This window comes from Lipotes vexillifer, unplaced genomic scaffold (genome assembly GCF_000442215.2).
Source record: "Lipotes vexillifer unplaced genomic scaffold, Lipotes_vexillifer_v1.1 scaffold173, whole genome shotgun sequence".
Taxonomy (NCBI): domain Eukaryota; kingdom Metazoa; phylum Chordata; class Mammalia; order Artiodactyla; family Lipotidae; genus Lipotes; species Lipotes vexillifer.
In genome coordinates, this window is record NW_006770924.1 from 324,673 (window position 1) to 348,758 (window position 24,086).

The 24,086-nt window shown below is 42.1% G+C and overlaps 1 protein-coding gene across 1 annotated transcript in view; it reads right to left on the minus strand.

The window, feature by feature from the left end:
- ACVR1 (activin A receptor type 1) overlaps window positions 1-24,086 on the minus strand; it is a 76,522-nt gene that overhangs the window by 19,976 nt on the left and 32,460 nt on the right. Inside the window, exons 3-6 of the mRNA XM_007446448.1 lie at window positions 17,713-17,976; window positions 15,328-15,539; window positions 11,742-11,841; window positions 7,515-7,661 (exon numbers count right to left, since the gene is read on the minus strand). Of these exons, the coding sequence (XP_007446510.1) occupies window positions 7,515-7,661; window positions 11,742-11,841; window positions 15,328-15,539; window positions 17,713-17,976 (723 nt within the window). The remainder of the gene's footprint in view (window positions 1-7,514; window positions 7,662-11,741; window positions 11,842-15,327; window positions 15,540-17,712; window positions 17,977-24,086) is intronic.

Genomic DNA, 24,086 nt, shown 5'->3' on the forward strand with positions numbered 1-24,086 from the left:
AAAAAAAAAAAAAAAAGGTCTGTATGTGTATAACTGAGTCACTTTGCTGCACAGCAGAGATGGGCACAGCACTGTAAATCAACTATACTTCAGTTAAAAAAAAAGTTTCCGGGCTTCCCTGGTGGCGCAGTGGTTGAGAGTCTGCCTGCCGATGCAGGGGACACGGGTTCGTGCCCCGGTCCTAGAAGATCCCACATGCCGCGGAGCGGCTGGGCCCGTGAGCCATGGCCGCTGAGCCTGCGCATCCGGAGCCTATGCTCCGCAACGGGAGAGGCCACAACAGTGAGAGGCACGCGTACCACACACACACACACACACACACAAAATGTTTCTGCTTTATCACTTTAAACCCCGTGATATTCATCTTTTTTTAATTTGTTTAACATCTTTATTGGAGTATAATTGCTTCACAATGTTGTGTTAGTTTCTGCTGTATAACAAAGTGAATCAGCTATACATATACATATATCCCCATATCTCCTCCCTCGTGCATCTTCCTCCCACCCTCCCTATCCCACCCCTCTAGGTGGTCACAAAGCACGGAGCTGATCTCCCTGTGCTGTGCGGCTGCTTCCCACTAGCTATCTATTTTACATTTGGTAGTGTATATATGTGAATGCTACTCTCTCACTTTGTCCCAGCTTACCTTTCGCCCTCCCTGTGTCCTCAAGTCCATTCTCTACATCTATGTAGGTCTTTATTCCTGTCCTGCCCCTAGGTTCATCAGAACCATTTTCTTTTTAGATTCCATATATATGTGTTAGCATACGGTATTTGTTTTGCTCTTTCTGACTTACTTCACTCTGTATGACAGACTCTAGGTCCACCCACCTCACTACAAATAACTCAATTTCGTTTCTTTTTATGGCTGAGTAACATTCCATTGTATATATGTGCCACATCTTCTTTATCCATTCATCTGTCAATGGACACTTAGGTTGCTTCCATGTCCTGCCTATTGTAAATAGTGCTGCAATGAACATTGTGGTACGTGACTCTTTTTGAATTATGGTTTTCTCAGGGTATATGCCCAGTAGTGGGATTGCTGGGTCATATGGTAGTTCTATTTTTAGTTTTTTAAGGAACCTCCATAGTGACTGTACCAATTTACATTCCCACCAACAGTGCAAGAGGGTCCCCTTTTCTCCACACCCTCTCCAGCATTTATTGTTTGCACATTTTTTTTTTTTTCGGTACACGGGCCTCTCACTGTTGTGGCCTCTCCCGTTGCGGAGCACAGGCTCCGGACACACAGGCTCCGGACGCACAGGCTCAGCGGCCATGGCTCACAGGCCCAGCTGCTCCGCGGCATGTGGGATCTTCCCGGACTGGGGCACGAACCCGTGTCCCCTGCATCGGCAGGCGGACTCTCAACCACTGCGCCACCAGGGAAGCCCTGTTTGCACATTTTTTGATGGCCATTCTAACTGGTGTGAGGTGATACCTCACTGTAGTTTTGATTTGCATTTCTCTAATGATTAGTGATGTTGAGCATCCTTTCATGTGTTTGTTGGCGATCTGTATATCTTCTTGGGAGAAATGTCTATTTAGGTCTTCTGCCCACTTTTGGATTGGGTTGTTTGTTTTTTTGATATTGAGCTGCATAAGCTGCTTGTATATTTTGGAGATTAATCCTTTGTCAGTTGCTTCATTTGCAAATATTTTCTCCCATTCTGAGGGTTGGCTTTTGGTCTTGTTTATGGTTTCCTTTGCTGTGCAAAAGCTTTGAAGTTTCATTAGGTCCCATTTGTTTATTTTTGTTTTTATTTCCATTCCTCTAGGAGGTGGGTCAAAAAATATCTTGCTGTGGTTTATGTCATAGAGTGTTCTGCCTATGTCTTCCTCTAAGAGTTTGATAGTGTCTGGCCTTACATTTAGGTCTTTAATCCATTTTGAGTTTATTTTTGTATATGGTGCTAGGGAGTGTTCTAATTTCACTCTTTGACATGTAGCTGTCCAGTTTTCCCAGCACCACTTATTAAAGAGGCTATCTTTTCTCCATTGTATATTCTTGCCTCCTTTATCAAAAATAAGGTGACCATATGTGCATGGGTTTATCTCTGGGCTTTCTATCCTGTTCCATGGATCTGTATTTCTGTTTCTGTGCCAGAACCACACTGTTTTGATTACTGTAGCTTTGTAGTAGAGTCTGAAGTCAGGGAGCCTGATTCCTCCAGCTCCATTTTTCTTTCTCAAGATTGCTTTGGCTATTCGGGGTCTTTTTGTGTCTCCATACAAATTGTGACATTTTTTTGTTCTAGTTCTGTGAAAAATGCCAGTGGTAGTTTGATAGGGATTGCACTGAATCTGTAGGTTGCTTTGGGTAGTAGAGTCATTTTCACAATGCTGATTCTTCCAATCCAAGAACATGGTATATCTCTCCATCTGCTTGTATCATCTTTAATTTCTTTCGTCAGTGTCTTATAGTTTTCTGCATACAGGTCTTTTGTGTGTCCTTAGGTAGGTTTATACCTAGGTATTTTACTCTTTTTGTTGCAGTGGTAAATGGGAGTGTTTCCTTAACTTCTCTTTCAGATTTTTCAACATTAGGATATAGGAATGCAAGAGATTTCTGTGCATTAATTTTGTGTCCTGCTACTTTACCAAATTCATTGATTAGCTCTAGTAGTTTTCTGGTAGCATCTTTAGGATTCTGTTTGTATGGGTATCAGGTCATCTGCAAACAGTGACAGTTTTACTTCTTCTTTTCCGACATGGATTCCTTTTACTTCTTTTTCTTCTCTGATTGCTGTGGCTAAAACTTCCAAAACTATGTTAAATAACAATGGTGAGCGTGGGCAACCTTGTCTTGTTCCTGATCTTAGAGGAAATGGCTTCAGTTTTTCACCATTGAGAACGATGTTGGCTATGGGTTTGTCATATATGGCCTTTACTATGTTGAGGTAGGTCCCCTTTGTGCCTACTTTCTTGAGAGTTTTTATCACAAATTGGTGTTGAATTTTGTTGAAACTTTTTCTGCATCTATTGAGATGATCATATGTAAACCACATGATATTCATCTTTAATAACTTTCTCCAAAATGAATATCCCAAACTATAGAAGCACCACTCAAAAGAAACTAAATTACTGCTATATATTTGCGTAGCCTTCACTGATTCCTCTGGCCAAGGGAGAGCAGCATCTGACTGACTGATTAAATAAACAAATAACTACAATTTATTCTCCCACCTTCTCTAAGTCCCCAAGTTCTTAGAGAAGGATTTTTGTCTGTCCCATCAGTTAGGCTCTAGACCTTCAAGAAAACTGACTTTTAAATGTAAGATTTTTAAAAAAAACTATTTACCACTCAAGTGTGAATTGTACAACTACATTTGCTTCAACATGCTAGAGCATTTTTATGGGACTTTTGTATTTTGAGTCAAAGCACTCTACTGTTAGTGGAGACTGAACAGGTGCCCATACACTGGAAGCCTGGCCCAGCCATTGGACGTGTTCATAACACTGAGAGAACGTGATAAGGGCAAAAGCCTCTTACATAACAGCCAAAGTCATCCTCCCAGGCGCCTCATAAACTAAAATTAAACCCCAAATCTTAAGTGAGGTAAACAGTGCCCTTGTAAGCCTCTCACTGGCAGCTCTCGTGGGAACCAGGCGCTGGGCAGCTCTGATACCTGAGGAGTGAGGCCACCATGCTGGGGAGCACAGGGCTTGAGAGTGTTGGACTCCAGAGCCAGACTACTGGGCGTCCACACCTCTCACCATCCTGAGCTGGGTGATCCCACATGTGTCACATAAAATCGCCACCTTGGTTTCCTCATTTATAAGATATGGATAGCACCGTCCTGTATCTCAAAGGGTTACTGTGAAAATAAAGAGTTATTGTAGGTAGAATGTTTCATATGATGCCTACCACACAGTACGTGTTCAAGAGTAGTTGGTTACTATTACAGTTCAAAATAGTCCTGGCTTCAATTACAGCCCCGAAGTTTGTAATTTAATATCTTTTTCAGGTAGTTTCCTTCACTTCCAATTGGTCTCAAGGAATTCTGACTGATTAAATGGTTAAGCAGTACCTTTTAAGAGTATGTGGCAGTTCTGGAGATGGAGGGTGGTGACGGTTGCACAATATGATTGTACTTAAATCTCGCTTATATGATTAAAATGGTCAACTTAATGGATATTGTACCATTTTTTTTAGTGCTATAATCGCTCTTAAAAATTTATTTTATTGAAGTAGAGTTGATTTACAATGTGTTAATTTCTGCTGTAGAGCACAGTGATTCAGTTATACAGATATATATATATATATATATATATATATATATATACTTTTTCATATTCTTTTCCATTATAGTTTTTTTCCGCAAGATACTGAATATAGTTCCCTGATATATTCTTTTTCATATTCTTTTCCATTACGGTTTATCACAGGATATTGAATATTCCTGTGCAATACAGTAGGACCTTGCTGTTTATCCATCCTATATATATTAGTTTGCCTCTGCTAATTCTGAACTCCCCTACTCCCCTCTCCCTTGGCAACGACAAGTCTGTTCTCTATGTCTGTGAGTCTGCTTCTGTTTCATAGATAAGTTCATTTGTGTCATATTTTAGATATAAGTGATATCATATGTACCATAATTTTTTTTTAAAAGAGTGTAAGATGAGACTTTGGAGTGAAGTTGTCGTATTAACTGAAACTCCCTGGTTTCAGTCATGAGGGAAAGGATGCTCAGAAACATACAACTTTGGCCCAAAGTCACAGAGTGGGTCTCTAATGATGCTGAGAGTAGAAACTGGCTTCCCAAACTCCCAGACACTGCTCCAACCACCAAACAGAGCCTCCCGTCATTCACTTATCTGCTGACTTCTACACCAGACACAGCAGAAGGAAGAGCTGAAATCCAAACTAGTCATTGGGAAGATATCATTTTGGGGAGGATAAACAATGAGCGCCCATAATTTTATACGTGTGTGTGTGTAATTTAATTATGTATTTCGAGGGAGCTAGAGTTAGCAATACTCAAGGGTGGGGGAAATCATGATCTGATATTCAAAACAATCTTCTGATAGAAAAGAAAATGTCACAGAAAACCTTAAAGTCTCTACATCCAAAAAAACTGCTAAGGCAGGGAAAGAAGTTTAACCAAAAACAAGGTGGTACATTTCTACGAGCTCTCTCAACTAAGAGGACCGACTACACAGTAAAATTAATCCATACAGCTGTAATTATGATGAGGGTAACAAGATCTCATGAATTCACAATTTCCATGGATCATTATGTAATAAGAAGTGGACAATGTTTTGCCTTCTGTGATCATACTAAGGGAACCTAACTTCTCTCACATGAATCATACTGCAAAGGTGACTTTCAAATTTCCTGTGTGATTAAATCCAATTTAATCAATATTTACTAAGCACCTACCACGTGCAGGGAACTGTCCTCAGGACTGGGTGTGAAAGCAAAAACAATGGAAATAATTCTTGTACTGGGTGTACAGTGGAGTGGTATCACAGGTCATTTAACTTAAGAGCGTGGATAAAGTGACTACCTGCATAGCACGGCAACATCTAGAGCGTTTTGCTCAATGAGCCCATAAGCCCGTGAGCCCACGAGAAGAGAGGGGCTGCCTGAACATGCCCTTCCTTCAGTGAGTCTCAGACCCACGTGCTTCTCAGAGTACGTGCGCCTGCCCGTTAAGAGTACTTCTACTGTTTAAAGATAAGTACTTCTTGTACATCATGACTTTTAACACAGCCAGTGGTTTATCTGTTACCCAACCTCAGTCTGTTCCAGTGTCAGAGGAAAAACTGGGACATTTAAAGGTAATTTTGACTGTAGATGAATTTTCACCCCACACTATGACTCTAGAATCTAAGAAGCAATTCCATGAGCTAAGTACCACGTGGTTAAGAGTTAGACCATCCGGTGTGATCCTCAGCTCCATTACTTAACCTGCTGGGTGATGTTAACCTCTCTGTACCTCCGTTACCTTATCAGTTACAACCAGGAAAATAAGAATATCTGACCTCTTACGGACATGGTGAAGATTAAATGAGAAAATGTGCATGACACAAAGCAGTGCTTACTGCATAGTAACTATAGTCGTTGTTGTTAACACACATGCATCTAACTGCAATACAAGGCGGTCACGATAAGAGTTATATAGGAGGTAAAAAGTGCAGGAGTGCAGAAAAGCCCAAGTAAATCCCTTGGGAGAGTCTGGAAGGGAACTAAGAAGTTCTGATGAAGGAAGGAGTGGGTGGAGGGTGAAATGGGGATAGTGGGTGACCAAGAGCAACACGAATGAAGACACAGACAGCTGAATGTTCAGGGGCAATCCCAAGGAGTGACAAACACTGGAACTGACTGCACCTGGGCATATTTGTACAGGAAGTAGTCGAGTCCTCTTGGACTCCCAAAATAGGGAGTCTGGAATGCCAGGCCTAGAAGTCACAAATGTTGCAAGCGATGCGGGAGTCATCAAAGACACTCTGAGCAGAAGTGTCTCAGCTCCCCAGTGGAAGATAATTCAGTGCGGCAAGATGGACTGGAAGGGGGAGACCCCATAGCAACGATACAAGTGAGGAGGCCTAGGTGATGGCGAGGGCCCAAGGGGGAAGGGAAGGGGAGAAAATGACAACAGCAACTGAGACAAGTCTGAGATGGAACATACCACCAAACTGTTAAAGCAAACGTTTGGACAACTGTCAAACCATGATTTGTAGACAACCTGACTCAGGCTTAATACTAAACTGGCAATATTGGAATAGAAATAAATTCTGGCAATGGCCTTCCTATAAGCCAGACCTCATCCCGTAGCCATGCAGTGGCCAACACTATCCTATAAAGAGTCCAGTTCTATAGAAACTTTATGGCCACTATTAAAGAAGCACTCCAGGCAGCATTCATCATATATGTATTAGTATAAACACATGTAGAAAAACTTTTCAAAAACAAGTCAACGGGCTAAAGGAATATTCTAACCCTTTATACTTCCACAGCAGTATTTCAATGGGCTCTTCACATATTTCACAAATGTTTCCAAGCTTTAGTTTCCAAATTAAAATGTATGCTAAATCCTTCTCTAAATCTGGGCTTTAAAAACGATGCCTTGTTTGAAGGAATGTGCATTTAATTACGATATCCCTGGGAGCTATGAATCTCTAGGAAATCGTCCAAAGATCTTTCTTAGTTTGATTCAAGTAATAAATATTCAAAAAGGGTGGGGTAAGCAGAACTACAGAGGAAGCCTTGAAGTGAACAATATGGGGCAAGTTTTTGTTATTTAAGTAACAACCTGCAGAGGAAGACTTAGCAATAACAATTTCCTTTTCATCATCCAGAGAATCTTCAAACTCGGCTTCCTTGCAGACTTACACAAGGAATTCATGTGGAAAGAAAATTAAACAGCGTATAAATGGCTGATGGTCCCTATGTCACCGTTTACTAGAGACTTGTGAATTCAGACACACCAAATGTGAGAGGGCAAAGGCAGGCAATTATTTCTTCCTAGAAGAAAAATTAATGAGGGGATTATTTCTGCACTTACCTAAAATATTTTCATGCCTCAGCATCACAGTGTTGTACAGCTCTGTTTCCCTGAACCACGACTTCTCATCCCGGGAGGAGAAGATCTTCACAGCGACGTTCTCCCCCTGCCAACTGCCCCTCCACACCTCACCATACCTGCCCTTCCCTGCGGAAAGCAACACAGAGGTGACATCGGACAGCAGAACAGGACACGCAGCCAACGAACTTCATGCTAGCAACTCTCAACCCCGCCCATGGAAAAACACAACTCAGGGCTATGAATGCCACTACTTTTTGCCAGTAAAGACATCCCCCCCAAAAAAATAAGGTGGAAACTGCCCCTCCTGGACACCCTACTGTGCTCTCAAATGAAACGCTCTCAGAATCTGCATCTGTCCAATGAGCTGCTAATTACAAAGTCTACATTTACATTCCTCCATGAAAAGGTATGAGATGCCTATTGTTTGTAAAAGCACACGGAAGTTAGTAAAACTGAGAAAATGGTACAGATTATTAGATTTCAATGTCGATGAAAGCCAAAAGGCGTGTATGGGGCTTAACTGAGTAACTTACTTGATTCCTTCCCTTAATAAAGGATCAACATCGGCATTTCCTAAGAGTCCACATTTGTGAAATTACATACGCATTTTCTAAGAGTCCACATTTGTGAATTTACATATGCATTTATATTTTTCACAAAAGAGATCACTGAGTTTGAGATATGTGTTCTGAAGGATTAACACACACGCGCGCGCACACACACACACAGAGCAATGCTGTGTAGGAGATCGACAGACAGCCACTGCCATCCTTAAAGGATTTCTTGGCGGAGCATATATTTCAAAAGAGGATTTGCAAAGTCTTAAACACATAATCCCAGAACAGTCCCGATTTCTGACACTGGTCATGGGTGTTCGCCTGCAAGACAGTCCCTGCGATGCCACAAGTGGGTGACACTGAAAAGGCCACTTGGAGAAGACATTTTCAAAAAACGGTGACGAGTTGTGATCTGATCTGAGGAGTTCGTGCCCCCTCCTGCAGCCCCAGCACAACTGTCAGCTTGTCAGCTACATGCTCTTTTGGATTAGTCACTGGTATTTAATAGGGACATTGCTTATCGTAAGGGAATCTAGATTGAGCAGTTTTGATTATGTTTTGTTTTTGTTTTTTGCGGTACGCGGGCCTCTCACTGTTGTGGCCTCTCCCGTTGCGGAGCACAGGCTCCGGACGCGCAGGCTCAGCGGCCACGGCCCACGGGCCCAGCCGCTTCGCGGCATGTGGGATCTTCCCGGACCAGGGCACGAACCCGCATCCCCTGCATTGGCAGACAGACCCTCAACAACTGCGCCACCAGGGAAGCCCTTGATTATGTTTTGATTATGTCTGCTCCCGTTTTTCTCCTTAATGACAGGTAGGTGATCAGGGAGATTGGGAGGAGGAGGGAATTACCACGAGACTGGGGAGATCAACACGGGGTATGATCAAGGTGAAGGCAGACACGGCACCTGGAAAACGATGCAGCAGGAGATACGAGTTGCAGGGCAGTGGGGCTTTCTACCAAGGCAAGTGGCTGCTGGGAATCCCAGCTGGTAATAAGCTGCTGCAGCACCACCTATATACACAGGAATGCAGCTCTTTACTGGAAAACTAAGTCACTGAGAACCCAAACATGGAGAGAGAAAGCATGTCTGTCCAGGAGATAATGTCTGGACATAATCAAAACATAATCAAAACTGCTCAATCTAGATTCCCTTACGATAAGCAATGTCCCTACTAAATACCAGTGACTAATCCAAAAGAGCGTTAAATGAAGCCAGTAAGTGGTCTTTTGTGGGCCACTGTCAAGTCACAAAAATAGTATTTAGTGCAGGATTAATTGGAGTAAAGTCATAGCAATTGCCCAGCATTTGTAGTTTAAGATGAAGGCTAGTGCTAAGATCTACAAAATCGACTGCTACAAAAGAGAAGGCTCATCTTTTCCTGCTTTTGGTTCCATTCTGTACCTTTATTTGCCCTTTGTCCTTATATTCTCATTAGGAAGGAGAGAAAAATATCCCAGAGCATTGTGGACATTACTATACAGTTGCCTTAAATCCTTTTTTTTTTTAGAGCAAACAGAGATAGATGTCAGCGTAAGTAGACAGAATTGAAACAGAAAATGGTTTTCAAAGGCTGTTAAGTTGTCAAATGCTTTTTGCAAATGCAACGTTATGCGGAAGTCCCTGAAAACAGAAGCAGAGCTGCCCGAAAGTCCTGGCCATGGAGACCCAAAGGGGGGGGGGGGGCAGTCCCTAAAGCACCTAAAATTTGGAGATTCACTGATCACCATCTGTAACAACGGATCTAGTCCAACTTCTCATGTTTTTCAACCAAAAATGGTAACATATTATCCAAACAGTTCATTACATACATTTTTTGTTTTGTTTTGTTTTGTTTTTTGGTATTTTTTTGCGTTACGCGGGCCTCTCACTGTTCTGGCCTCTCCCGTTGCGGAGCACAGGCTCCGGACACGCAGGCTCAGCGGCCATGGCTCACGGGCCCAGCCGCTCCGCGGCACGTGGGATCTTCCCGGACCGGGGCACGAACCCAAGCCTGTACTACATGAACACCAGCCAGATGCTACTGAAAGGCATGGCTCTTTAGCACTGAACAAATAAAATGCTATAACTGAACATAAACTATTTCAAAATATGCTGAAGAATATCTATACAGCCGGAAACAGTATGCATTTTTAAAGGTGCAGTATTATTTTGCCCTTTGGACTCGGCGGTCCATCTCTGAGGACCGGTCATGAGGGCTGCTGCTCTGTGAATGGTGAGTGGTCATGGGACAGGAGGATGGGGGGTAATGTCCCCCCTTCACTTCTTACCCCTACCCAGGTACCCTTGTTCATAATCAAATAGGATGTTAGCTGGTACAAGAGGACAACTCTGGTTGTAAGCAGTGAGCACACTGGGGGCTTTTCCATTTTTAGTTTCTCTATGCACAGTCCACTGTGGAGAAACATGAAGTTGGAGTTCAGAAACAGCTGCAGTAGCTACAGACGTAGAGAAAAGGCAACAGGCTCCTGCTGGCCACCTGTGTGCCTGAAGGTGGCAGTCACTTCTACTACCTCTGCCCGCCACCCGCTTCCACTACTGCATTTGGGGGTGTCCTGGTTTCCATGAAAACAGGAAGAAAAGTCAGAGGATAGCAGCCAAGTGGTGAAGGCAGCCTATGTCGGCCCGTCACCTCCCAAAAGCAAAAGATGATATGGCAAGAGCTGCAAAGCCAGACCCCCAAAACTGGGAGAACCAGGAGAGTATGGAGATGTTTCTAATCCATCATTGCTACTGTGGCCAGCCCTGCATGCCATATAAAGGAGAAATTAATGAAAACTGTCATGTGCCTTGCAAATGCCCACCTCATAAAACTAAAACTAATAAAAATCAGGACTTTAAAGATAAAAAGCATTTGCACCACCTTCCTAGAGGGCAGTCCGGCAATATATAAGACAAGCCATAAAAAGTCACAAATTTTGACCCAGGAACCCCAATTCCTAGAAATTTATTCTGCCTACTCAAAAGAAGCAACGTGTGCAAAACATTTTTCAAACAGTATTGTTAAAGTTATCACGCAATAGACAATTACATAATCTTTAAAATACCTGTGATGTGTACAAATACATGAAAATGTGTGTGAGCTTAAAACTGAAAACAGGGACAAATTATATACACACTATGATTATCTCTGTATACAAATATGTTCCAATATGGGAAAAAATGTGAGAGGCCACACAGAAATGTACACAGCTCTTATTTAAATAAAGCAGTTATGAAGGGTAGCTTTGGTACATTTATTTCATTTTTTTTTAAGGCAGGGGAAGAATGAGGAAGTATAAAATTGCAATAATCAAGTTTACTGTCCAAAAGCCGACTTACCTCAGATTCCCCAATGCCTATGCTCTGGAGCAGCCATGTCAGTTCATTTTCAAGCATTCCCATCATCCGGAAGGGTCTACTTAAAACTGAAATCTTTTGACTGGGCACTCTGTATCCTGCCTAGTGGATACCAGTTCTTTGACAAGAACTTCACCAAGTTCAAGTGCTCCAACACAAGTCACAGATTAGAGGCATACTACCACATGGCTACCTCACATCTCCTGATGTTTAACAAGCAAGAGGCAACACGAAGCAGATTTTCCAAGGTCCATCCTACTTCTAGAACCACGGCACATAACCCGCAAAGGAAAGGAAAAAAGAATTACCAACACACTCCAGCAGTGTGATCTGACGGGCTACTGTTCTTTGTACCAGAAAAGGAAGACCAGAGCCGCTTCCCGACGTACACGAATGATCCAATAAATCCTGCAGTTCAAAACAAGGAGAAAGAGAAAGTATTGAGGAACTGCTCCCAGGTTAGAGTATGAGCGTGCACGTGGGTGTAACTGGCATGGAGGCAGTGGTCCTGGACACATGGCCTGTTCGTGTGCATGGAAAGCCCCACTGGAGGAAAAACTGGTTTCATTTCTTAGGAAAACCAGAAGCTAGCCCCTTCCCTAATATGGGATAGGTTTTCCTGAGGGATGAGTAGTCCTTTCTTGTATCCAGAGTTTTAGAAGAAAACATATAAAGAAAGAAGCTGAGTGGACAAAGTCAAAGATGTAAATTAAAAAGTTCAACATGCAGGGCTGAGCCCAAGGGGAAATAGTAGCTAGAAGAGAAAATGGAGCAAAAATCAAAGGCCTTCAAGTCCAAGAGCTGAGCAAAATTGACCATATTCGGCCCTGCTCAGAATACCTATCAAGGGATGCACTTTAGTTGACATGCCAAGGAACTCTAATAAGGAACAAACAAATTAGGAATAAGAACCAAATGACTCTAATGTTGTTTGTCTTGTAAAGACTCCAGTGGCCATCTGAGTCCTCAGACTGGTACACTCAAGCAGAGAGGGCTACCTGGATGGAGGTTACTAGGTAGGTGGGGAACAAGAATCACAAAATTAACACCTCTATGTCATTTCTCTTTTTTTTGTTAACAGTTGTCTACTTTAAAAAAAAAAAAAAATTATTGAAAGACTCTTTAAATTCTATAGTGCTTTACAATTTTCAAAAGTTTCTCACACGTGATTTCATATACTGTATGTCATTCTCGATGTCAGTTACCCACAAAGCAGAGAGAAAAAATACGACTTTCATTGAAACATAAAACCATGCCCCAAATCTACTTCTAAAAATGAACACACTGCAAAAAAGATTCCCAATTAGTTCATTCATAAATTTTCCCTTCTTACTCTCAGTGCAAGCCAAGAAGCAGAAGCATTTTTGAATCAGGAATGGATTATCTATAATAAACAATATTGTGCCCATGGTGATCATGGGAAGGTTGCAGTAATGTTGATCTAACACTCCCCAAACTGTCCTTTCCCAAACATTTCAGCTGGCCTGTTACATGAATACATTGCCTTGTTTGAGTTTCATTGTCTTTTACTTACTCTGAGCACCACTGTGAAGCACTGTTGATCAGCAAAATTACCAAAATCTGAACATCTAAAGGAAGACATTTAGAATCCTTAAAAGCCGCAAAATGGATATTCAACAAGAAACTGAATGTAGATGAAGAAGAGTTTCCCATCTCCCATCTCTTTTGCTGTTCGTTTTTCTCTTTATTCATTCAATTTTTTTGAGAGAATAATTCTGAAATTACTATGGAACTAATGTGTTGTTTTTTCATAACGTACAATCCTGGTTCTAAACCTAGTTCATAGACTTCAGGGCGGGCGGAATCGACCAAAGACTAACAAACATCTACTCCAACTCTTGGATCCCAAGACTTCTTTTTCAGTGTAGGAGAGCTGCTTAGTAAGGTACGCATTGCTGAGTCATATAAATGAGAATATCACTTAAATAAGCAAGTATGTAGACCAATCATGACAACTTGTTTTTAAACAGTGTTGTTTACTGTGTCATATCGTGATATACTGTCATCTAAAACGGTTGAGTTGAGAAGACTATTTTAGCATATTTGAAAGCATTCTGCTTTCAAAATTATAGAAGCCATTTAAATAATAATTTACACTAGAGATTCCTATCAGTGCCCAATGTGATTAGTTATGTTAGCAGTTCTGAGGAACAAAGTTCTGACTACTGCTAAAGTTTTGTCAAGATTCAGCGTCGTATCGTCCTTGCTCCTAACTCAATGAATCATTTAATTTGCCTTAAAACTTGAAACAAACTTCTAAATACACTTCTAAAGAAAAACTATATTTTTCTACTTCTTGAATGAAATGTCCTTATCTCCTCTTAGTTTCACTGTAGCACAATTAAATAGATAGGTAAAAGGAAGCTAAACAAGGTTCCTTCCCCTTTTTTTTCCATACAAAAAAGTACACTTGACTGTGGTCCAGTCATGGGGAAGGCAGTAGGATGGGATATTTCCCAGCCTGTATCAGCCACCATCAAATGTTTTAATAACTCGCCAATAGTAGTCCAGGTGTAGCACCTGAGCTACAATGACTGGTGAGGGCAAGTCTTCTCCAGCAAAAAGGCTTAACTGCAGAACTCCCGGACACTTTTAAGTCTGTCGTCTAGCAGAACAAGACTTAATACAGATGATCTTACGTGATGGCATTAAATAACACTGAATCACATTAAAAGCTACCGCCTTGACCGTCTTTCAATTCATCAGTCAATGACAAGGAGAGTCTCGATTTAGTACTGGCACGACTTTAACATCTTTCTAACACAAATCTTCACCTTTTTTTAAAGGGGACATCCTAGTCAGCACAGTACCCCTGTAGAATGTTATTACTTCTTCTTTCGGCACTCGATGGTAACCTATTCGATAGCATGCAATCCCTTTTCTCACTTTAAGTTTAAAGGTGCTTTAAAATTAACACTTGACAAACAATTTTGAAAACTGAAAAAAGACAGTCACTTTTCAATGTGATTTCATCATTTTAAAATGTGCAAAAAGAGTAACTTTAAAACATACAAACACAATGGTTCCAAACCCTGTGCTAGGGTAGCTGCTAGCCACACGTTGACACCGAGACAGTGAAATGTGGCTGATCTGAACCGATATGTGCTGTACGTATAAAATACACAGATTTCTTAAATTTAGTTTAAAAAAAAAAAAGATGCAAAATATCTCAGTAATTCTTTAATTATATGTTGAAATGATAATTATGTTAAGTATATTCTTAAAATTATTATCACTTGTGAGGTTTTTTTTTTTTTTTACTTTTTTTAAGATGGCTACTAGAACATTTTAAATTACAGATGTGCCTCACGTATTGCTATTGGACAGCACTGGTTTAACCAAATGAGTGCAGTCCACAAGGGGGCGGCACAGGAGCACGAAAAATTTCATAGCTGCTTTTTTGGATGTCAGGTTTTAAAAGTCTTAAATTACAGGGCGCTGAAATAATCTAGAAGGGAAAGTGATTTTTAATATTAAGCAAAAGATGCTTTTTTTGAAAGCACTTTTACTGCTAAAAATAGAGTAACTGAGTACCATAAATTCCAAGCCCTCCCCCACCATCAAAATTATAGGCAACCATTGTCTGTCCCTGTCCCCTTACTCCCAAAAGAAAAATAACTACCAAGGATCGACTAAAATAAATCCACTCCCTCATTTAATGTAAATGTCTGTCTAAAATAAATGTTCTCATGTAGAGGAGACTGAACTCACATAGGGGTGCCGGCATATACTTGCTGAAGACATAAGTGACCAGTAGCATGTGTGCACTCACTGTCCAGTCACCAGTTACTGGTTAGCATTTCGTGCTTGAAATAAGAAAGCATCTTCAGCCATCTGTGTTATGCTCGGGGTCCCCTGGGGCCACAAACTCACTGCTAACGTGCTGTCTCCGACATTGGTGGTGATGAGCCCTTCGATGGTGCCATACTCCACATCTCTGGGGTTGAGGCGTTCTTGGTTGCGCCTTTTAAATTTTCGGAGAGCAACTCCCAGCAGGCAGGCTAGAAGGCAGACTGCAAACACTACAGACAGAATGATGAGGCCAACCTCCAAGTGGAAATTCTGTGTTCCAGGAAAGGATTTCCCTGGAGATGGGAGAGAGAAGGGTAACTGGCCGTAAGGCTCATTGTTTACGTATTATTTAGCATAACCAATGCCTGACAAGTAGCTCGCTCCTGACCCTGACCACACAGTCTCACAAGTCACAAAGTGTTGAAACTGAAAGACTTCCTAATACCTGGCCAACGGCCCAGTCATTTAACCATTATTCATTTAGACACAATAGGAGTTTGAAAAAATTCCACTGAGAACCAATTTATTAATGCATCTATGTGAAAAGTGTTTTTAAAATATAAAGTACTATACAAATCTCTGATACTATCCTTATTAACCTGGATTTGATCAGTAAGGATGTTTTACCAACAAGCCCTTACGGACAGACACTGTGCTGTAACATTCCTATGAGAAAGTGCTATCTGAGTTAAGACCAAATGATCCAATCTGTGGTCTCTCTCTTCAATGTATCTTGGAGGTCTACTGCTGAATTCTCATTGCTATTACATCATGATTTCTGCCTAGGAACCTATTCATTCACCTGTTCTCTAACTCGCTTATTCAACATTCATTCACTCACTCAAAACGTTCTATCCTTGATTCACTCACTCACCTAATCACTCATTCATTCTCTGGCTCAGACATTATTACATACCCATTCAAACATTTGTGCATTCACTCGAATACTCACATGTCACTCAAGCAAATATTGATTTTTGAGTTAAATCAAAGTTTCTCAGTTGCATAGTGAAGGTCCATAATTAAAAGATCCCAAGGCAATAATTACCTCTGAATTTCAGACCCTTTCCTGACATCACGTCACCGAGCCCTGTTCTCTACCACGTATGCCTTACTCTTTCCACGTCCCTGGCCTCTTCAGCCATCCAATCTCAAGCCGAACTTCCTTTATAAATTTCTTTTAACTTTCCAAATCCAAATTAATCAACAACTTGGCACATGTCACTTGTATGATAAAGTGTAAAGCTAATTATGTACAGCATTAAATTATGAATATTGTGCCTCCCTAATTAAATCAGAAATTCCTTAAGAAAATAAATTCTGTGTTGCAACTCTAATCTGGCAGAGTGTTCTGCAGATTAGAAACTTTTCACACTGCAGGTATCATTTCTACATGAATGCTGACATTTCTTCATGGTCCATCCACTCTATTAATAACAATTTAACTCACAAGGTTTAAGAATTTATCCCATCAAGTACCTTTTAGGTTTAACCATTAAATACTTGACCTCGCTTATAAAAACATCTCTTTTTATTAAAAACTCTCTTTTATTATTGAACCCTATTTGCTTATCAGACTTTAACCTTTTCTATATGCCTTAAGGTCCTCACCATAACTTCAAAAATTATGAATTATGTAACATGATCTTGTATCAGCTTTTTACATTTTTCTGTCTCCTCCCTTTCTGGCTGACAATTCTGGCCGTGGATGCTCTTAGTAGCCTCTCCTACCGTTTATTTCTTCTTTTGTGAGTGCAAAATTGGTTAAATATGTCTATTAAAAATGTACTATATATTAAGAGAGTAAATTTGGCTTGGAATGAGTCTACAAAGACCAAGGTACATTCATGTTTGTAGGGACTCTGAGATAGCAATTTAGGGCTCATTTTATGAGGAAAACAGTTTCAGAGGAGGACTGAAATCCATATTGACTACAATACGGAGAAGATTCCACATAAACTACAAGGTTGATGTGAAATCTCACCCAGCTTCAAGTTTTGGTGATAGATTGCTGGGCATCAGATACAGGTTGTCTCCTTCCTCATAAAGAAGGGAAGGTATTCCACTCAGACATCAGAGTCTTACATTCCACTTTCCTCCCTACACACTCAACACAGAGATGAGCATTTACAAAGCAGAACTGTCTCAGAAATTATGACATCATAGCTCCTTTCAGAAAAGGATGTCAGGAGCTGTTCACCTGCTCATGACCACCAGGAGAGATCTGGTCAGCCAAGCCATCCCCAAGGTAGACACCACCTTGCTCACTTTCCCAAAAACATCCATCCTCCTTGTAGATTCCAAAAGGCCATGCCTTTCTCCTCCTCACCAGAGGGACTTCCCTTGTCACCCACTGTTGGAAGAGCAGGAGGAAAGCCTTGTGGCTACTTACATCTTTAACCCACACAGAATCAGGACAATACTAACAAAAACCCTTGATCTAGAAATAGAAAAGTCCACGGGAACCTTTAGTGGGCAGCTGGGCCGTGATGTTCCTGTTACACCAGTCCCCTTGGCAGCACTCCACAGCTTGGCCGGGTGACGGCGGGGTCTTACAGGTCATCTTCCCCTGCTCATAGACCTGGAAGCAGCCTTTCTGGTAGACGTGGAAGCCATCGTTTATGCTCAGTGAGGAAAAGCACTGCTGGCCTTCACAGTGGTCCTCATTTCCACAGGAGAGGCCTTCACACACACACATGTAAAGTCTAGGGTTAACCTTGGGCTTCTCATCTGCAAAGGGAGGAAAGGAAGGAAAACAAAAAAAATCATTGCATGGGTTTTAACCCCATTGGGGGAACGATACAGTCTCTCCGAGACGATTACAAACACGTTAACCAAAGTCAGGTGAGGTATAACCACTGGCCATGATTTCCATATTTCTGTTATCTTGTAACTCTCAGCTGACCAACCACCAAATAATAATCATTTCTCAAGATATGAATGTGTTGATATAAGCTGGGTACTCTTTTATACTAGGCCAAAGAATGATTATCATCTGTCCACAGGTTTCTAAAAATGAACTCCTCCCACTGTGGTTTTCATGGTATCTTTGGCCTGATGGGCTCTCACATCCCGATTCTTGAACCAAAATAAAATGCTTTACCAGAACGTAATGCTCATCACCTTTATTTTGTGCTTTAAAAAAAGGCTCCTAAATACATGGCGTCTGTCAATACCAGCTCCCGTTACCCCCATACGAGCCTCCATCAACTACTAATACAGGATTGCTGACATTGCTGCCGTCACCTGTCTGCTTCAGAAACACATCAGTATAGTAAGAGTTCCCAAGGATGCACGGTCTATACTTACATATCCGTATTATCAATATTTTCAGCTAAATGTCTAGATTAATTTTTCAGTAGTACAACACTGAAGTTTTCACATTAATTACGAGACTAAACACTGCTTAAACATTTTCAACTGGCAGAAAAAAGTTGGCACCAATTATTGAGGATGAGGGCACAAAAAGACAAAGGGAATAAAACAATGTCTGAACAGTAAGGTAACAAGTGGGACCAAAGGAATAGCCCACACAGGTGGGTCCAAGGTGCAAGATGGATCATCAGTGAATCACACGAACCAGACCTCCTAATTGCCTCTTTCTGAAAACACTCATTTGCAGTTTCACCTTTCAAATCACTCTTTTGTTAGAATAATTAGTTCAGACTTGCGGGTCCCAACAGTTTCCACCAGTGGGGAAGGAAAGCGAAGACAGAATGTAAACAGCCAAGTCCTAGAGGCCACTGATTAGCCTGATGAGACCACTTTCACCAAAGCACTGTTCATATAAAGAGAGTCAGCTCTCAAAACTCCCTCCGAAGGTCTACAGCACAGACAGGCTGCCTTCTAATCCCTGAACCCTCTGTAGCAGGTCTGTGAGAGAGCTGCTTCTTTCTTAAAATAACAGGTTGGATGGCTGTGCTTTCAAGAGGAGACCTTAAGGTAAGGTCTTTGAAAATGTCAAGTTCATTTACACAGATCTGTGTGGGTGTGTGTAGAGGTGTGTGGGTTATCTCAGAAAGAGAAAAAGCATTCTTCATCTTTCTTCTTCCGTCTTCAAAGGAGTGAAAAATAGTTCACTGCCCACTGTAATGTGGGTGCCTTGTCCCACAGAGTAAGGGCATGCAGACACACAGACACAAGCCTTCTATTTATAATTGACTTGCTAGGTCTTTTGAAAACCACAAGGGGCTCATCCAAGAGCAAAGACATGCCCGAAAGCAGAAAATCCAAAATAGCCACTGACAGTGTATGTATGTCACCAGACTCACCCCCGAGGATCAAGAGCCCACAGACATTTTTAATGAGCAATAACTTTAATGAGCCAAGGGATGGTCTTTATTTCTCCCTGCCTAGAGAAATCCAAGAGAAATTCCAGCACCAATCTATTTCTATGAGGATGAGAAACATATATATCTGTTGACATAATCCAGCAAAAAGTTTACACTTGCCAAAAGCAAGTTGAAAGATAATATTTCTAGGGAGTCTAGACATGCTTGCCACTCTCAAATGGCACAAAGCTGGGCTGAGAGTTGCCAACTATGCTGCCCAACAGGTGATGATTCTTTGAAGGGAAATGGATGGGTGGGGTGAGGGGCAGAGTTAGTGGTGTCATATTGATTTGTGAGCACAGCAGAGAATTAAAAAGACTATATTCAAAAACTGGGCAATAAAGCAATTTATGTAAATTTGAAACACAAACATGTATTTCAAAACCCTAAATAATTGTTAAAGGTCACTGATATCCAAAAATACATACTTAACACATTAAGGAGGTTGTACCTATTGATGCTGGGTTGGGGAGGTGAGGTTAGTGTTAGGATGAAGGGGTAAAGTGAGAATAATATAGGAGAGGAGCTGATCACAGGCTGATAATGAATTGAGGAGTATGAATCATTCACTCGCTGCACCTACTGTCCCCCAGGAACAAAAGCAAACAATAACTGTATACCATACAGGGTTCACTCATCACTGATCCTATGGGAATGGATGGTCCAGGGTACCAAAGAATTAATGACACTCTGTGGTTCAAATAAAAAATTGTCAATTAAAAAAAATAACAACAATAATAATTTCTCTGGGTGTGCCCTCAGAGTGAACTCTGCTCTTAAAGTTCCAGCCCAAACTGAACTCTAGGTGCACAGCTGCAAGAGGCCTACTGCCTTTCCAAGGTCTCTAGCTTTTGAAAGGATGTGGGGACTGTCTGACAGATGTTTAAACTGTAGCCTAGAGAATTTTGCCAGAATTGAGCAGCCTCAAGTAAATACCATCTTTAGTAAGATTCAACCCACTACAGGCAACTCTGCAGTGCATCCAGGCATAATGAGGTATAGATATTAATCAGATCTTATCCTGTGGGGTCATAAACTAAGTCGAAAACCAAGGTTTTCACGTCTTCCCCACCACAATCAGGAAAAAGGGAAAAAGAGGAAGAAAGACAGCTCAGTAATATGTAATAATTAACTCAATCCCTGCTATGGAGGGACCATAAGCCCAGTTCAGCAGTTAGCAAATGGGAAAGTACAAAACCTTCAACAACTTCGCTTCCTATTTTGCTTTTCACCATTTAATCTTCTCAATTTGTATATTCCCATATAACTAATTAGCAGAGCCCTTCGTGAATCAATTCTTTTATATACAGCCAGATATAAATGAAGACCCTAAATTCACGAGAATGACCCCATACACCCATGCACATGTCTGCACGTACGCACACACTGCAGTTAAACGCCACTTTGGCAATTTCATCCGACAGAGTGGATTAGTCAAAGAGATGCCAAAAGGATTTTCTGAGCTAGGATTACTAATTCAACAAAGCAGGTTAAAAGCAAGGTCGTAACATTTTCAGATCTTAATATCCACAAGTCTAAGGAACACGGCAGGCCCCCCAAATGCCTATGACTCACTGTTTTGGTCTTGTTAAAATTTAGGAATAACCATAACATGTGAGAGCCTATGATATCTTATTTGGGGTAGCATGGTGGGTCGGGGAGGTGTGAGAATTATCACAAAGCTTTTTTAGGGCCCCAAGCAAGGGTCTGTGGACCTCTAATCTCTCAGGCCAGGATATAAATACTCTACACATCAGGGAACGCCGAGGAAGGATAATCACCTTCTGTGACTGATTTTCAACAGTCCAGCCAGGAAGCACCACATCTGATATGAAGCATTTTACACTTGCCTGTGCTAATAACTAGGAGGTGCCCTGGCAGAAGGCAGCCAATCTACGCTACCTAATTGACACTCATTTAAATAATGCAGTAATTGAAACGTCAAGCCAGAGGTATTCCCTGTGTGCGGAGCTCACCCACACTGTCTGTTCTAAAGGCACCTCCCGGCATTACTCAGTGTCATGGCTGGCACCCTGTGCCCCCTGTAGCCCCAGAACCAGGCCCGTGTGAACCCACTCGCAGCGCGCGTCTGGCTGGGAGCAGCAGGGAGTCCTTGGCACCACCTGGAAGGAGCCAGGGCTGGCTCTGCAACCAGAGGTACAGGCTCGGAATCCCAGCGGTTCACCGCAGCCAAAACTTTTAAAAGATTTTTCTTGTTCTAGGTGATACTCACGCTCACCATCTGGACACACCTACTCTCACAGCCTAATCCTAAACTGGCAGAGGAAGAAGCAGAGCAAAGAGCATCGAGGACCTTTTTAAGACTGTCCACAGTTTGGGATAATCTCGTGCCTCGTAGTAAGAGTACCTGCATTTATGTCTTAAGTGGGACTGGAGCAATCTGGGCACAAGCTACAAACGGCTCTCCATGCTCTCCCGCCCACCTGCCCAGTCATGCACTCCAGAATACTCTAAGGCATTTAAACTGATTATCATTCTAAATGGTGAACAAAACCCCATGTTTCCCACTAAAGTCCTTGACAGAAAAGACAAATGAGAAAATGATCCAAGTGAACCAGCCTGTAGCCGTGATCCCAGGAGTCAGCAAAAGAAACAGGCTGAATCTCTTGTAGGCTCAACTCAAAGCAGCACAAATAATAGGCAGTTATTAGACTACTGCTATAAAAGTCCAATAGCTCAGAACTTTATAGGCTAAAAAAGGAGCCCCAAACATCCCTGGACTCTTTCCAACAGTATAAACGATTCATTCATTTGAAATGACAGCTTATATTAGGCTCATAGATATGGGAGTCCTTCCATCAGCTCCTAATCCGAGAATGCAGCGTGGCACCTCTCCAGAATCTGAAAGCGTTTGAGATCTCTGGCATTAAACAAAGGCTTACGGAAGGATTTTGCAATGCCAGGTATCACTGCCAGCAAGCCTGCTCCTAAGACGGAAACACAAAGGTCTGTCCGGAATGCCTAGTGAAGGGCATTTGATGGCCTGGCAAGAAGGCAGGCTATATGCCCAGAAATAAAAGACACCCAAGTACCTAAATGCTCTCATTATAATAAAACATCCACTTAGAGAAACCAATCATTTTTTTTTCCGGATCAGAGAAATTGATACTTGGTAAAGCTGTAAAAGCCAAGAAGCAAATATGTTCCAGGAGTTAAGAGAGAGAATAGAGGCATTTGAACAGGATCACATACAAATTAGAATAATGACAACCAAAAATGATGGTAGGGTTTCCACGATTTTGAACTCATCATGCCTCCACTCCAAATGTGTTCTTCCTCCAGTGTTCCCTCACTGAGCTGACCAGACTCACCCCCACTCAGATGAACAAGCTTGATTCCACGACCCTAAAGAAGGAGATGCAGGGAATTTCTGAAAGTCCAGTGGTTAGGACTCGGTGCTTTCACTGCCGTGGCCCAGGTTCAATCCCTGGTCAGGGAAGTAAGATCCCTCAAGCTGCGCAAGCTGCCAAAAAAAAAAAAACGGGGGGAGACACAGTGGTCACCCTGGCCTACAAAAGCCCTGGTTGACCTGCTTTCTGTCTCAGATCCCCTCAGTTCTGGGAAGGGCTCCTCCTGCTTCAGGAGCTCAGGTCCGTTAGGTGTGGAATTCCCTCCACGTGGGATACTCGGCTCTCTCCCTGCCGACGCCCCCATCCACCCAGTGTGTGCCATCTTCCCCCGAGATTTCACCTCACCTGTTACCTCCTCAGAGAAGCATTTGTTCACACACCCAAATGTAAAGCGGGAGCCACCTGTCTACACTCACATACGTGTGTCTGCATGGCTGCTGACGTCCAAGTCTTCCCTGCAGACTGTGAGCCCCATGAGGGAAGGAACTGAGCCTGCTTTGCTCACTGCTATGCTCTCCACAGCTGCCTCAGCACCTGGCAGGAGGACAAGCCTGATGAATGTTTGTTTCAGAATGAATTTTCTCTTCACAGACAGGATTTAGAGGTGGGAAGAGACATGATGCTGGTTTTCAGAGAAGACTGAGCCTATAAAGTCTTTAAATGTCAGCAGAGATCTTCAGGCAAAGGCTTAGTCACCAAGCCAGCATGTCTGTGCAAACCCCTTCTCCCTACAGGGAGCTCGCCACAGCGTCACACCTGCTCACCTCCTCGGGCTTACAAGTGTGGAAAATTAGTACTTTCTGTGGTGTGGTAGGTTTTGTGTTTGCTTGTTTGTGTGTTGGAAGAAAGAGGTGAAATCCAAGAGTTCCAAAAACAAGGCATAATTTAACACATCAATAGAACAGCAAGGCTTTTATGGGAGGTCCTTCGTTGGATGACTGATTTGAAGACCTTTGGCTACGATGATGCTACGGTGATGAGGATGAACAAAACACGAGTGCCTTGGCTTCAGCCAGTTTAGGGAGGTCCTGCAGGACTTGCCTGCTCAGCAGGGAAAAAAGATGCCCCTGGTCTCTGCTGCCCTTTTTCTCCTATCAGTGAAAACAATGGCATTTTCAGCAGGGAGTGAGGAAAGAGT